A 15,041-nucleotide genomic window follows, 5' to 3' on the forward strand; every position below is an offset into this window, starting at 1 on the left:
CACTTTCAGGTGACATTGTAAATAAGAAGCGGGAAGCATTATCTCCTACAAATTGAATCAAACTGGTTTGTCTGAACAATTGGCTGAACAAGAAATAGGACTGAGTGGACTTTTAGGTGTTAAAGTTTTACATTGTTTTGTTTTTGAGTGCAGTTATGTAACAAAAAAATCTACATTGTAAATTGAAGTTTTAAAATAAAGAGATTGCACTACAGTACTTGTATGAAGTGAATTGAAAAATACTATTTCTTTTGTTCATCATATTTTACAGTGCAAATATTTGTAATCTTCTTTCGTATGGCTGGTGTACAGCAGCAAGTACAGTTTCACCTGAAGTTGATCATGCCAAATGGCTACATCAGGAGTAGCAGGATCTACTGCAGTAATGCCTCCTTCATATTTATAAATTGTGCAGTAGGTAGTGATACGTTCGATGGTCTGTCATGGGGAACCACACTCGCACACTGGGGAGTCCTTGATTTTCCATTTTTTAATTAGATATCCGCATCTACCATGGTTGGTTCAAATTCGGTTCAGCGTTGACCAAGATGACTGTGGAAGGTTAAACCCAGGAACCTTCTGCATGGGATTTGGCACAAGATGCTTATTTTTTGTTTCTTGTTTAGCCCAGTTGCTTTCCAAGCCTCCTCCTGATCCTAGTCTGATTGCATGAGGCTAAATGAATGTTCCCAAAAAGGTTGATGTCTTCCCTCTGGGTTACCAGACCTCATAAACAATCTCCCCCACCTGTCTTATCACCTTGAAAGAGCCTTGCCATCAGGCCAGTAGCTTGGATTCAAAGTCAGCAGCAGAAGTATCGCTCACTCTCCAGGTTGGAGCCCTCAAAGACAGGCCTTGCTGTTGACTTGCTCCTGGTTGTGTTGCGCCATTTGCAGCTTTTCCCTCACAAGTGCCCCCAGGGTCTTCAGTTTCTTTCTTGACTGTATAACATACTGCACTAGGCTGGTTGTTCTGGAGTTCTGCCCTTCCCTTGTCTCATGGAGGAGGTCCAGGATTCCCCTTGTTTGCCTCCCATTAAGTAATTCAAATGGGAAGAAACCTGTGGATGCCTGGGGCACCTCATGGGTGGTGAGAACAGGTAGGATGGTCCCAGTGTTAGGAGTCAGTGGTCATCACCTTCCTCAATTTTGTAATGTTTTGTTAAACTGTTCCACCAGGCTGTCAGTTTGGTGGTTGTATACCGACGTCTTCAAGGACTTGAACTGCAGCAGGTCGCACACCTCCTTCATTAACTGTGAGGTGACGTTTGTCCCTTGCTCTGTCAGTAATTCTTTTGAGATCCCTATTCAGGCAACTTTCATGAGCTTACTGGCAACGACAGCTGCCATTTCTGACCAGAGGGGAATAGCCTCCGGTTATGTGGTCGCACAGTCCAAGGTCACCAATCTACATTAGTACCTGGCTGCAGACGTTTTCAGCAGACCCACCAGCTCTGTGCCTACCCATAAGAACATAAGAACGGCCACACTGGGTCAGAGCAATGGTCCATCTAGCCCAGTAGCCTGTCTTCTGACAGGGCCCAATGCCAGATGCTTCCAAAGAATGGACATAACAGGGGAATCATCCAGTGATCCTTCCCCTGTCCCCTTACCTAGCACCTTCCAGTCAGAGGGACCCCTGCAGTGGGTAGTAGTACCAGGGGGGCTCTAAGATCTTTTTCTGGCTCACCCACTGGTACTTGGGGCAGGAGGCACAATAGTCCCGTGCCTCTGGGGTGGATGCCCAGCCAGTAGAACTCCGTGGTCACTCTGTTGAGTGTCTGCTCTGTCCCCAAGTGCCCCGGCACAGCGCTGCATGGGCCAGCTGAAGCACCTCCCCTTTGGAAATTCCTGGGTACCAAAGCTGCATTCTGACCTCCCCTATCAGAAATAGGGCCACTGTTTCAGCTGCTGAGCATCTAGCACTTTGTCATCTACATGGGTGAGATGTTCGTAAACCTGACTCAGGGTTGGGTCCCTCCTTTGCTCTCCCACGATGTTTATTTGTTAGATAGCAGGTCCAGGTTGCGAGGTGGTAGCAGGCCCCTACTGCTCCAGTTAAGTTCGGGTGAAAAGTCATTTATCCATCAGCATACTTTCTCTCTCCTGGATCTTTGGCTTCCAATGGAGCCATCTCCTCTTGGCACCTCCTCTTGGCCACCATGGCCATCTGCTGTCCTCCTGGTTCTTCCAGTCCAGGCTCTAGCCCCTCTGCAGATGCTCCACGACATCCCTGGACATCCTCCCTGAAAAACTTCCAGTCATGCCAAAGTATGACCAGATAGGCCAGGTCTTTGGCCACTCTGGCCTGCACTGTCTCAGTGTGGTCTTGCAGAGTGAGTTGGTCTCATCGAACAGGGTTGTATGTTGCATGGATACATTGGCAGTAGATCATGCCTCTAGATTCTCCTTCCGATTCAACCAATCATTCCCTGACTAAAGTCTGACTGCAGCCAGGGTCTATTTTGTACTTTTACTCCATTCACTAGCAAGGAGACTCACATTTTCCCTGGGCCCATTTTCTGAGCCCAGTTATCCACTCTCCAGGCCTGCCCTTAATTATAGTCCACGAATGGGCAGTCCCATCTGAAATGGCCTGGCTGCTCACAGGCAAGCAGCCCCCAGGTTTTGCCGTTGATTCTCCTGAGTGGGATGTCCCCTTCAAATAAGGCTGCTCGGCTTGACCCAAATGTCTTTTCACTAGCTGAAGGTGGGCTTCCAGGCTCCTCTCTTGGTCTTTGTGTTCCTGTCTCCAAGACCAGCTGGATAGCCTCAGTGAGGTTTGGGCTCAGTGGCACTTGGGGGCTCCAGAGGTGCACCAGACTGGCTTTTGGTGGTTCAGCTTTGGACCCAAGGGACATCAAGTAGTTCTCCACCATGGCAACGGCCTCTGACGAGGTCTCTGGTTAGTGTCTCATCTCCCACTCCGGCTCCCCCTGAGTTCAAAAGAGCAGAGCCCTGTGGGGTCTGTTGGTTGTGAGAAAAGGAGGAGTGGGTTTTGGAGATGGCACGGCCTGGGGGCCTCACCACTGTCGTTCTATCCCAGGTCCAACCTTCAGGAGAAGAACCTGTTTTCCCTTAGCCTGTTCCCTCTCTCCCATTTCCTTGGGCTTCTAAGCATCTTTTAACCTGTTCCTCCAGCTGAAGCATGCTCCACAGGCCTCGGGGCATGGCTACCTGTACCCGGTAGTGTCCTTTAACCTTATCAGGCCCAATGTGGGGACTGTGTACCCCATCACAGTTAAATACAATCATATCAGGTTATGCCTGTGTTTGTCATATCTGTCTGCCATTACATTGTTCACTCTGCTCCTGTATTCTAATTCTTCCCCCACCTCAGGGCATGGACATTCTACTACTCTGTGTCTATACAATGCCAAGAACAATGGGGTCCCATTTTTTATTGGCCCTTAGGCACTACTGTAATGAGCATGATTAATAATAATAACTGTCCTACTGATTGGAGCCCAGGAATGCTTAAAAGTGAGCTGAGGGTAAAACCATGGAATGTTCTTTGTGACAAGTATCCCACAAATTCCACTGATCTCTCTTGTTTTTGTTCTCTTATGCAGGGTTTCCAGATTCCAAACCTGATGTGATCTCCCGGCTGGAACAAGGGGAAGATCCATGGGTCCCAGATCTCCAGGGCTCTGAGGAAAGAGAGCTCCAGACAGGTGAGGACTCAGCTAACCAACTCAGAAACTGTACATGAATGAAGGAAACGTTTGGGATTCCTTACAAAGGTCTTGTGACTTCTCTGAACTCAGAATTGTTCCCAGCAAGTGTGGCATCCTCGTGGCAGATGCCACTCCTGGCCTCCTTCCTCTCCTGACTGACACCTGGCTGTAGCTCCCTCTCCAATCTTCCTTCCCCCTGAATGGGATGTGGACCCAGAAATGACCCCATCTCTCTGTCCGCAGGGGAAGGGCTTTTGGTAGGGTAGGTTGGGGCAGGGGTGCAAATCAAATCCTCTTTTGTTTGATGTCTCCAGCTCTTATTTTGGTGTGGTCCCACCTTTTCCCATTCCTCTCTGGGGTTTCCTTTCTCCCCAGCACAGGGAGTGACCGATGCCTGGATTCTCTCTCTCTCCTTCCAGGTAATTGGATCGTGAGTGAGAATGAGGAGCAGAATCCACAGCAGGTTGATGCTGAGCAACTGGAACCACATGGGACATTAGCAGGAAGATGCAAAGAGAAAGTTTCTGGGAGCTGTGGAGAGGTTAAAGCCTGTGAGAGTCAGCATAGGCCAGAGAAAAGCTTTAGGAGCTGCTCAGACATTATTAGACACGAAAGATTCAACACGGGAGAGAGACCCTACTCATGCTGTTATTGTGAGAAAAGCTTCAACCACAGCTCAAACCTCAGCAGACATCGGAGAGTCCACACAGGAGAGCGACCGTACACATGCGCCGAGTGTGAGAAAAGCTTCAATCGGCGCGCACACCTTATCACACATCAGAGAATCCACACAGGCGAGCGATCCTTCACATGCCCTGAGTGCGGGAGAAGCTTTAGACAGGACTCAGCTTTTATGAGACATAAGAGAACCCACACAGGCGAGTAATGCCATAAATGTCTTGACTAGGGCTGGCCAAAGATTTTTAAAGAAATACATTAGGTAATTCCCAAGTAGTTTTCTCCATTTTCTTCTGTGTGGCCTCTCAGCTCCACGTGAGTTGCCTGTCTCTGTCTTTTGCACCTCACCCTTCTTTCACAACTCTTTGTCTGATATGTCCTGGGATTGTGTTGTCCTCCTGCCGGAAATACCATCAGTGCCCGATTGGGGAGATGGGGTTGACCCTACAGTGAGGTAAAAAGTACCTGTGCCTTGTCTGCACTGGGATTGTACAGGGAGTTAGCTGCTCAGCTTAACGATCTTGAAGAAACCATGGGCTTGAGTATCTACATTGTATTTTAACCCTATGTTAAGACTTTTTTAACCTGTGCTGGAACCTAGGGCTCTGGCGTCCACACAGCAGTGCCCAGACCTGAGTCAAAGTAACCACATTCCAGAGTCACTAGTTTCCCCTCCCAAAATGTGCCTTCTTTAGCTCTAAGACTGTGGTGCACTGTGGGAAAATTTACTGCTCACCTCTCTGTCTTCTGGGGAAGAGATTTGAGGATGGGCAGTAAAGGTGGAAATCAAATCCTGATTTCTTTTATATCTCTCAAGCATTTATTTTGGTTTGTTCCCACCTTTTTCCATTCCTTTCATAGACTCTATGAATCATGGACTATCAGGGTTGGAAGGGACCTCAGGAGGTCATCTAGTCCAACCCCCTGCTCAAAGCAGGACCAATCCCCAGACAGATTTTTGCCCCAGATCCCTAACTGGCCCCCTCAAGGATTGAGCTCACAACCCTGGGTTTAGCAGGCCAATGCTCAAACCACTGAGCTATCCCTCCCTAAGATTTCCTTTATCCCCAGCACAGGGAGTGACTGATGTCTGGATTCTCTCTCCTTCCAGGCAATGGGAAGGTGAGTGAAAACAAGAAGACCACCTCCTGCCAGGAAGATGCTGAGCAAGTCGAACCACATGGGACATTAGCAGGAAGATCCAAAGGGAAAATTTCTTGGAGTTTTGCACAGGCTAAAGCCTGTGAGAGTCCGCATAGGCCAGAGAAAACCTTCAGTGGTGGCTCAGACTTTATTAGACATGATAGAATCAACATGGGAGAGAGACCGTACATGTGCTCTGAGTGCGGGAAACACTTCACTCGGCGCTCAGACCTTATCACACATCAGAGAATCCACACAGGAGAGCGACCTTACACGTGCTCTGAGTGTGGGAAAAGCTTCAATCGAAGCTCAAACCTTATCATACATGAGAGAATCCACACCGGAGAGCGACCCTACAAGTGTTTTGAGTGCGGGAAGAGCTTCAGTGAGAGCTCACACCTTATCAGACATCAGAGAATTCACACAGGCGAGCGCCCCTACAAGTGTTCTGAGTGCGGAAAAAGCTTCAGTGTGACTTCACACCTCATCAGACATCAGCAAATCCACACAGGAGGGGGATCCTTGACATGCTCTGACTGTGGGAAAAGTTACAAAGACAGGTCATACTTCATCAGACACCGGAGAGTCCACACGGGAGAGACATCCTACAAGTGCTCTGAGTGCGGGAAAAGCTTCATCAAGCGCTCACACCTTATCACACATCAGAGAATCCACACTGGAGCGGGATCCTTCACATGCCCTGAGTGCGGGAAAAGCTTCAAAGTCAGTGCATACCTCATCAGACATCGGAGAATCCATACTGGAGAGAGACCCTACAGATGCCTTGAGTGTGGGAAAAGCTTTAGTTGGAGCTCAAGTTTTATCCGACATAAGAGAATCCACACAGGTGAGTAATGCCATAAATGTCTTGACTAGGGCTGGCCAAAGATTTTTAAAGAAATACATTAGTGAATTCCCACATAGTTTGTACCATTTTCTTCAGTGTGGTCTCTCAGCTCCATGTGAGTTTCCTGCCTCTGCCTTTTGCCCCTTCCCCTTCTTTGGGGTCATTCCCATCAAACTTTATCAACTTCTTTCTCATATCTCCTGGGAGTGTGTCCTCTTGCCAGACATATCCATCAGCACCAGGTAGGGAAGATGGGTTGACCTCGAGTAGCTACACTGAGGTAAAAACTACCCATGCCTTGTCCCCAGTGGGGTTCTACATGGAGGTAGCTGCTCATCTTAAAGATCTTATTGTAACAACACAACTACATTTGCAGTGCAGACGTAATCTGGGTACAGTGGCTGGAGTTAGCTTTCCCCTTGACCTGAGCTCACCTCCATCATTTTTCCTAGTCTAGACAAACCCCAAGCATTACATTGATACCATTCCCCCATTAGAAAGTGATTGTTAGTCACAGGCCTGGTCTACACTACGAGTTTATTTCAAATTTAGCAGCGTTAAACTGAATTAACGCTGCACCCGTCCACACAACGAAGCCCTTTATTTCCATATAAAGGGCTCTTAATATCGATATCTGTACTCCTCCCCGACGAGGGGAGTAGCACTGAAATCGGTATTGCCATTTCAGATTAGGGGTAGTGTGGCTGCAATTCGACGGTATTGGCCTCCGGGAGTGCACCATTGTGACTGCTCTGGACAGCAATCTGAACTCAGATGCACTGGCCAGGTAGACAGGAAAGCCCCGTGAACTTTTGAATTTCATTTCCTGTTTGCCCAGCGTGGAGTGCTGATCAGCACAGGTGACCATGCAGTCCCAGAATAAAAAAAGAGCTCCAGCATGGACCGTACGGGAGATACTGAATCTGATCTCTGTATGGGGAGATGAATCTGTTCTATCAGAACTCCATTCCAATAGACGAAATGCCAAAACATTTGAAAAAATCTCCAAGACTATGATGGACAGAGGTCACAACAGGGACTCCACACAGTGCTGCGTGAAACTTAAGGAGCTGAGACAAGTGTACCAGAAAGCCAAAGAATGAAATGGATGCTCACGGAGGGAGGGGCGACTGATGACTGTAGCTATCCCACAGTTCCTGCACTCTCTGAAAACCATTTGAATTCTTGGCTGAGCTCCCAAAGCCTGAAGGGTCAAAAACATTGTCACGGGTGGTTCAGGGTATAAGTCGTCACCCCCCCGCCCCATGTGAAACCAAAGGGGAAAAAATCGTTTCTCGCCTTTTTTCAATGTCACCGTATGTCTGCTGGTTGCAGCTGGCAGACACGGTGCTGCAGCGCTACACAGCAGCATCCCCTTCCCTTGCGGACGTCAGACAGTGCAGTATGACTGATATCCATCATCGTCATCGTGTGAGTGCTCCTGGCTGGCCTTGGTGAGGTCGGCCGGGAACGCCTGGGCAAAAATGGGAATGACTCCCGGTCATTCCCTTCTTTAAGCTTTGTCTCCTGGAGATTCAGTCCTGCCTGGAATATCATAGCAGCTGGAGGCTGCCCTCCCCTCCCCCCTTTGATCTCTGCTTGCAGAGGCAATAAAGTCAGTGTTGTTTCAAATTCATGCATTCTTTATTACTTCATCACACAAATGGGGGGATAACTGCCAAGATAGCCAGAGAGGGTTGGGGGAGGAGGGAAGCAACGGGTGGGGTTGTTGCAGGGGCACCCCCTAGAATGGCATGCAGCTCATCATTTCTGCAGGATGTCTGGGGCACTGACCCGGAGTGGCCGTTTGCCTCTCTGGTTCTTTAGTAGGCTTGCCTGATATTCTAGCCAGGACTGACTCTCCTTTTAGACAAAACTTAAAGAAGAGAATGACCTGGGGAGTCATTCCCATTTTTGTCCATGCACCCCCGGCCGACCTCACCAGGCCAGCCAGGAGCACCCATGACAGCAGGAGACAGTACAGTATGACTGGTAACCGTCATTGTCAACTTGCAAAGCAGCAGACAGTACAATAGAGCTGGTAACCATCTTTGCTAACTTGCAAAAGACAAGGGGATGCTGCTGTGTAGCGCTGCAGTACCGCGTCTGTTAGCAACATCCAGTAGACATACGGTGATAGTGAAAAAAGGCTGAACGGGCTCCATGGTTGCCGTGTTATGGCGTCTGCCCAGGGAATCCAGGGAAAAGGGCGCAAAATGATTGTCCGCCGTTGCTTTCACGGAGGGAGGATTGTCTGATGACATTTACCCAGAATCACCCACAACAGTGTTTTTGCCCCATCATGTATTGGTATCTCAACCCAGAATTCCAATGGGCGGGGGAGACTGCGGGAACTATGGGATAGCTACTCACAGTGCAACGCTCCGGAAATCGACACTAGCCTCGGTACATGGATGCACACTGCCGAATTAATCTTGGAGACAGATTGTCTCAATCCCACTTGTTCTCACCTTGCTCAGGGTTGTGCTGGACAGAATAATTTTTTTCTACCATTTTCCTCAATTAAAATAGATTGAAATGGAACAAAGAGCAGGAGTGGCATAAGGAAAATTTGTCATTTCAGCCTCTGTGACACCTGAAGGAGATGGGGTGTGTCAAAGGGATTCCCTCCTTCCCCATCACTGTCACAATCCCCCCTCGCCCCAGCAGCATTAGCTTCTGTGTAAGCCACAATAGCGTTTATCCTCTCCACGTTCTACCCCTGTACCTCTCAATGTGTTTGATTTTGAGTTATCAGACATAACCTGCTCTGGAATTTCATTTTATATGAAACTGAAAGTGTCTTCTACCCCTCTGTGTTGTGGGTTTTTCTCTCTGTCCTGAAGGTGGTTTGGTCTCATAATTAGATATTACTTTTGTTTGACAGAATGTACCTCAGATTTATTGGGGACTTTGAGACAAATGACCGTTTGCTAAAGCGATAATATCTTATTTTCTATGGGTCTTTTCCCCACTCCTCCATCATGATATGGAGGAAGTTCAAGTGTAGTTCAGCCAGCGGGAAAGAATACTCCAAGCTATTTGGCATGCTACCTAGGAACAGGTAGCATTTTAATATTTCTATTCTGAAACAGCAGGTTTGGCCAATTGTGGTTCCCACTGGCCGTGGTTCGCTGTCCCAGGCCAATGGGGGCTGTGGGAAGCAGTGCGGGCCGAGGGATGTCCTGGCCACCCTTCCCACAGCCCCCATTGGGCTGGAGCGGCGAACCGCGGCCAGTGGGAGCCGCGATCAGCCGAACCTGCGGACGTGGCAGGTAAACAAACCAGCCTGGACTGCCAGGGGCCTTCCCAACTTTTTGAAGCACTGATCTGTGCTATGTTTGTGCCTAGCCCTTAAGTACAATGTTTCAGCTCTTTGTTTAATATAAGTGAAAAAGCATTTTGGAAGATAGTAACATGAGGACAGTTCAGGAAACATATGGGATATTATATATAATTTTCGTACTGTACAGGTCTGTCTCATCTTACGCTGGGGTTATGTTCCACAGTCAGCACGTAAAGTGAAAATCGCATATAGTCAAAATTACATTGAGTGTAATGGCAGGCGGAATCGCCCGCACTACAGGCAGGGCTGGCTCTGGCTTTTTTGCCGCCCCAAGCGAAAAAGAAAGAAGGGCAGCCGGAGCGGTGAAGCAACAACAACAACAACAAAAATAACAGGGTGCAGAGTGGCTGGAGCGGCAAACCAAAAAAACAACAAAAAAAACCAGGGTGCAAACTTTCAGTGCCTCTTACTTGGCAGCTCGCGGCTGCCTCCCCTGGCTGCGCTGGTGAGCCTCTGGGTGGCTGGCGGCTGCACTCTGGCTAGCGGGACTCCCTGCGCTGCAGACATGCCCCGGCCAGTGGAGTGCACACCCCAGCTAGCGGGGCAGGGAGGGAGAGAGAAGTGGGGTGGCCAGGGCTTCCTTCAGCCGGGGCACTCGCCACTTAGCCCCTCCTGCCACGCCGCCTGCCGCGAGGGCTCCGTGCCGCTCCCACCTGCAGGTGAATTGAAAGTCGTCGGTCGGCGGGGAGGGAAGGACGCAGGCTGCCGGGTTGCTGCAGACCGGGCACCGGCTGGCCCCTACAGTGGCGCACTGAAAGTCGTCGGCAAAACAAACAAACAAAACCAGGCAGGCACAGTATTTAAACTGTTATTTTTCTCTCTTTTGTTTTTGTCGACCGCGTAAAGCTGAATTTGCACAGGTTAAATGTGCGTAAGATGCGACAGACCTGTATATACTATTAATATAGGCTAATTATAGAATGTACAGACTTTCTCTCACCTAATTTCATATATATTGTCGTAGCCAGATATAGCACAACACCTAGAAGCTGTTGTATTTAAGTGTATTTTACAAGCTTCTTGTATCTTAATTTTTGCTAAGCTTTCACTCCACAGCACAGATACAAAGCAGATGTTCTTACAAAGGCTGTATTATCTACCTGCCACACAGTTTGTTAGAAGTTAACATGAATACAAAGGACTTCAAATATAATATACTTTACATATGCACTACTGAGTATTTTCTTATTTTGATTATCAATACCACTTACACTTGCTACAATAATACATCTATATTTTTATCAGTTATCAAACTTTTAACCTTTTACTTATAAGAACTGATATCCCAGACAAACTGGTAGTTTGTAGTAAAACAATTTACATCCCTGAATAGTAATTCTGATTGTGAGAACTTAGATAAGCAAACTACATGCCAGAATAATAGTTCCATGGTAGAACTTAGGGTTCAGTAAAATTCCATTCTTACATGGTAACTGTCATTGCAACAGCACTGCCATGATTTCACAACCGGTATTTTTCCACTTGTCTTTAGTTTAGCTGAAGAATATACTGACTCAATTTGCTCAATAGTCGGATCGCAAATCCCTCTGATCTAGTTCTGTCAGCTAGTGTGATGAAGCACTGTGGGTTTTAACTTAGTTTGGTCAACACACTGTTTTTCACTTGGCAATATGGCAATATAGTTTTAGATATCTGGGAAGTGTATTCCCCAGTTAGTGTCTTGGAATTTGGCAAAAGGCCCATGGATTAGGATCCCAAAGCAATTGTTGTCCAGGCCCTACAGGAGGTTACTATTGAAGACATTTCCTTCCAAATCAGGTGCACGCTGCCTGTTATTTGGGAAACACAATCCCTCTGTAGAGATGGAGAACATGGCATTTTTGAGGTGCTTACCCCTGGTAGATGCTGCAAATATGTATACAATGAAGCCATTGTTGAATGTGAGACAGCTTCAGAATTATACCCGCTTTTAATAAACACCCCACCTTTGGTGGGTTACAGGGATTCTGGTCCAGGCCTGGATGTAGTCCCTATCTTAGATCTGTGCCACCATATCTAATAAACAAACTGATCATGTTTGGGGAAGCTATTCCTCACTATCACAACTGACATTTGGTGTGGTTTGGTAAGGATTCTACCACAGAGAAGTGTCAAGTTATCCCAAGCAAGGCCAAGAATTAGACAAGAACTCAGGTAGAAATAGCAGGTATCCAGTGGTTGATTTTCACTGCAGAGATGGAAACTATGATGACCTATGACCCAGCTAAACTATTTATTTTTAGAACACTGCTCCTTAGTTCAGGGGAATTCATTCTGGTGCCAAAGAATGCCATGATTAAATTGGGAGCAATTGTCATTTGCCATTTGGGTCCAAAGTTTCACGGGTCAAAGAGAGAAACGGTGCCTTCAGAGGACATTCCTTCTCCCTGGATCCCCATCTGATGGACTTTTTGGACAAGGAGCACTTCCATGCTGTGCACGTGATGATGGTCAGTGAAGGAATGAATGTGTCATACTCCAAGTTCAAACTGCAGGATACAGGAATGTTGAGTCCTGATTCTATGCTTTTGTCTCTTAGCTTTGCTCTTGTGTCTTATGCATTTGCATCACTTCTCCAACTCCTGCTACTCTGACAGATTAGAAAATGATAAAATAGAATACAGGTGTTTTTTTCATGATGCAAATCTTCCAACAAAGTGCGAGACCCCTTCCTCCAATGCTTATAGCAAAAGACATTATGTATGTCTACACTGCAATATAATCTCAGGGCAGGTCTTCACTACCCACCGGATCGGCGGGTAGAGATCGATCTATCGGGGATCGATTTATCGCATCTCGTCTAGATGCAGCTAAATCGATCCCCGAACGCGCTCACTATCGACTCCAGAACTCCAGCTCGTGAGAGGCGGAAGCAGAGTCGACGGGGGAGCGGCAGCGGTCGACTCGCTGCCATCCTCACGGCCAGGTAAGTCGACCTAAGTTACGCGTAGCTGAAGTTGTGTATCTTAGGTTGACCCCACCCCTACTGTAGACCAGAGCTCAGGCTTAGTGGGAATTGAGTCAGATGACACATGTGAAAAAACCCTGGTCTTGAGTGTCTGTATTGTATTTTAAGCCTGTGTTAAGACTTTTCTAACCTTTGCTAGAACTTAGGACTCTGGTGTCCACACAGCAGTGCCAAGACCCAAGTCAAAATGACCACACGCAGAATTTCTAGTGACCTAATATAGCTGCTCTGGCTCTAGGATTGTGGTGCACTGTGGGAAAATTTACTGCCCACCTCTCTATCCTTTGGGGAAGGGGTGGAGATAAAGGGTGGAAATCAAATCCTATTTTGTTTGATCTTTCCCGCACTTATTTTGGTTTGTTCTCACTTTTTTCCATTCCACTCTCTGAGGTTTCCTTTCTCCCCAGCACAGGGAGTGACCTATGTCTGGATTCTCTCTCTGTCCTTCCAGGTGATGGGATGGTGAGTGAGAACAAGAAGAAGACTCCCAAGAAGGAAAATACTGAGGAAGTAGCACCACATGGGATGTTAGCAGAAAGATCCAAAGAGAAAGTTTCTTTGAGTCGTGCAGAGGCAAAAACCTGTGAGAGTCAGCGTAGGCCTGATAAAAGCTTCAGCAGCTGCTCAGACCTTATTAACCATGAAAAAATCAACACGGGAGAGAAATCTTATACGTGCGCTGAGTGCGGGAAAAGCTTCAATCAGCGCTCAAGCCTTATCACACATCAGAGAATCCATACAGGAGAGCGACCCTACTCATGCTCTGAGTGTGGGAAAAGCTTCAATGTGAGCTCACACCTTATCAGACATCGGAGAGTCCACACTGGAGAGCGCCCCTACACATGCTTTGAGTGTGGGAAAAGCTTTCGTTGGAGCTCAGCCTTTATCGTACATAAGAGAATCCACACAGGAGAGCGACCCTACACATGCTCTGACTGTGGGAAAAGCCTCAATGGAAGATTACAGCTCATTACACACCAGAGAATTCATACAGGAGAGCGACCCTACACATGTTCTGAGTGTGGGAAAAGCTTCAGTGTGAGCTCAACCCTCATCACACATCAGAGAGTCCATACAGGAGAGAGATCCTTCACATGCCCTGAGTGCGGGAAAAGCTTCAAACACAGATCAAATCTGACAGCACATCAGAGAGTCCACACTGGAGAGAGACCCTACACATGCTTTGAGTGCCGTAAAAGTTTTAGCCAGAGTTCACACCTTATATCACATCAGAGGATCCACACAGGAGAACGACCCTACTCATGCTCTGAATGTGGGAAAAGATTTAGTGAGAGGAAAACCCTCATCACACATCAGAGAATCCACACAGTAAAGAGACCCTTCACATGCCCCGAGTGCGGCAAAAGTTTTAGACAGAGGTCAGCTTTTATCAGACATAAGAGAATCCACACAGGCCAGTAATGCCATAAACCTCTTGACTACAGCTGGCCAAAGATTTTTTTGTAAAATAATTCCCAAGTAATTTGCACCATTTTCTTCACTGTGGTGTCTCAGCTCCATGTGAGTTGCCTGCCTCTGTCTTTTGCCCCTTCTTCTTTGGGGTGAATCCCATCATCCTTTATCAACTCCTCTGTCTGCTATCACCTGGGACTGTATCACCCTCCTGCCAGAAATATTCATCAGCACCAGGTGGGGGACATGGGTTTGACCTTGACTAGCTACACTGCGGTAAAAACTACCTGTGCCTTGTCTCCACTGGGATTGCACATGGATGTAGCTGCTCAGGTTAGTGATCTTGTAACAACACAACTACATTTGCAGTGCCGACATAACCTCGGTACAGTGGCTGGGGTTGTCTTTAAAGGTAATAATTGGAGATATACCAATCTCCTAGAACTGGAAGGGACCTTGAAAGGTCATCTAGTCCAGCCCCCTGCCTTCACTAGCAGGACCAATTTTTGCCCCAGATCCCTAAGTGGCCCCCTCAAGGATTGAACTCACAACCCTGGGTTTAGCAGGCCAATGCTCAAACCACTGAGCTATCCCTCCCCCCTTTCTCCTTGATGAGCTCACCTGCATCATTTTTTCTACTCTAGACAAACCCCAAGGATCGAGTTGATACCATTCCCCCATTACAAAGTGATTTTTAGCCCCTTGGGGACAGATTGTCTCAATCCCAGTTATTCTCACCTTGCTCAGGGTTGTGCTGGACAAAAGTATTTTTCTACCATTTTCCTCAATTAATATAGATTGAAATAGAACAAATAGCAGGGGTAGGAAAAATGTGTCATTTCAGCCTCTGTGATACCTGAAGGATCAAAGGAGTCCCTCTTTCCCCATCACTGTCACAGTCCCCCCTCGCTCCAGCAGCATTAGCTTCTGTGTAAGCCACAATAGTGTTTATCCTCCCAACGTTCTACCC

General features: G+C 47.4%; 1 protein-coding gene across 1 annotated transcript; it reads left to right on the forward strand.

Annotated features, from left to right (window-relative positions):
• The first annotated feature begins 2,876 nt into the window (after positions 1–2,876).
• LOC120374489 (zinc finger protein 665-like) lies at positions 2,877–14,585 on the forward strand. Its single transcript, XM_039494236.1, has 5 exons — positions 2,877–2,904; positions 3,572–3,673; positions 4,096–4,554; positions 5,466–6,344; positions 13,110–14,585. The coding sequence occupies exons 1-5, from the start codon at positions 2,877–2,879 to the stop codon at positions 14,078–14,080; spliced, it is 2,439 nt and encodes an 812-aa protein (XP_039350170.1). The 3' UTR covers positions 14,081–14,585.
• The last annotated feature ends 456 nt before the right edge of the window (positions 14,586–15,041 follow it).

Source organism: Mauremys reevesii, linkage group 11 (genome assembly GCF_016161935.1).
Source record: "Mauremys reevesii isolate NIE-2019 linkage group 11, ASM1616193v1, whole genome shotgun sequence".
NCBI lineage: Eukaryota > Metazoa > Chordata > Testudines > Geoemydidae > Mauremys > Mauremys reevesii.

Bases quoted from the DNA above. Each gene is read 5' to 3' on its own strand.
- LOC120374489 (XM_039494236.1), top strand. From the start codon at position 2,877: ATGGCAACGGCCTCTGACGAGGTCTCTG. The intron at 3,674-4,095 runs GTGAGGACTCAG...CTCTCCTTCCAG, and splicing joins GGAAAGAGAGCTCCAGACAG to GTAATTGGATCGTGAGTGAG. The intron at 6,345-13,109 runs GTGAGTAATGCC...CTGTCCTTCCAG, and splicing joins ACATAAGAGAATCCACACAG to GTGATGGGATGGTGAGTGAG.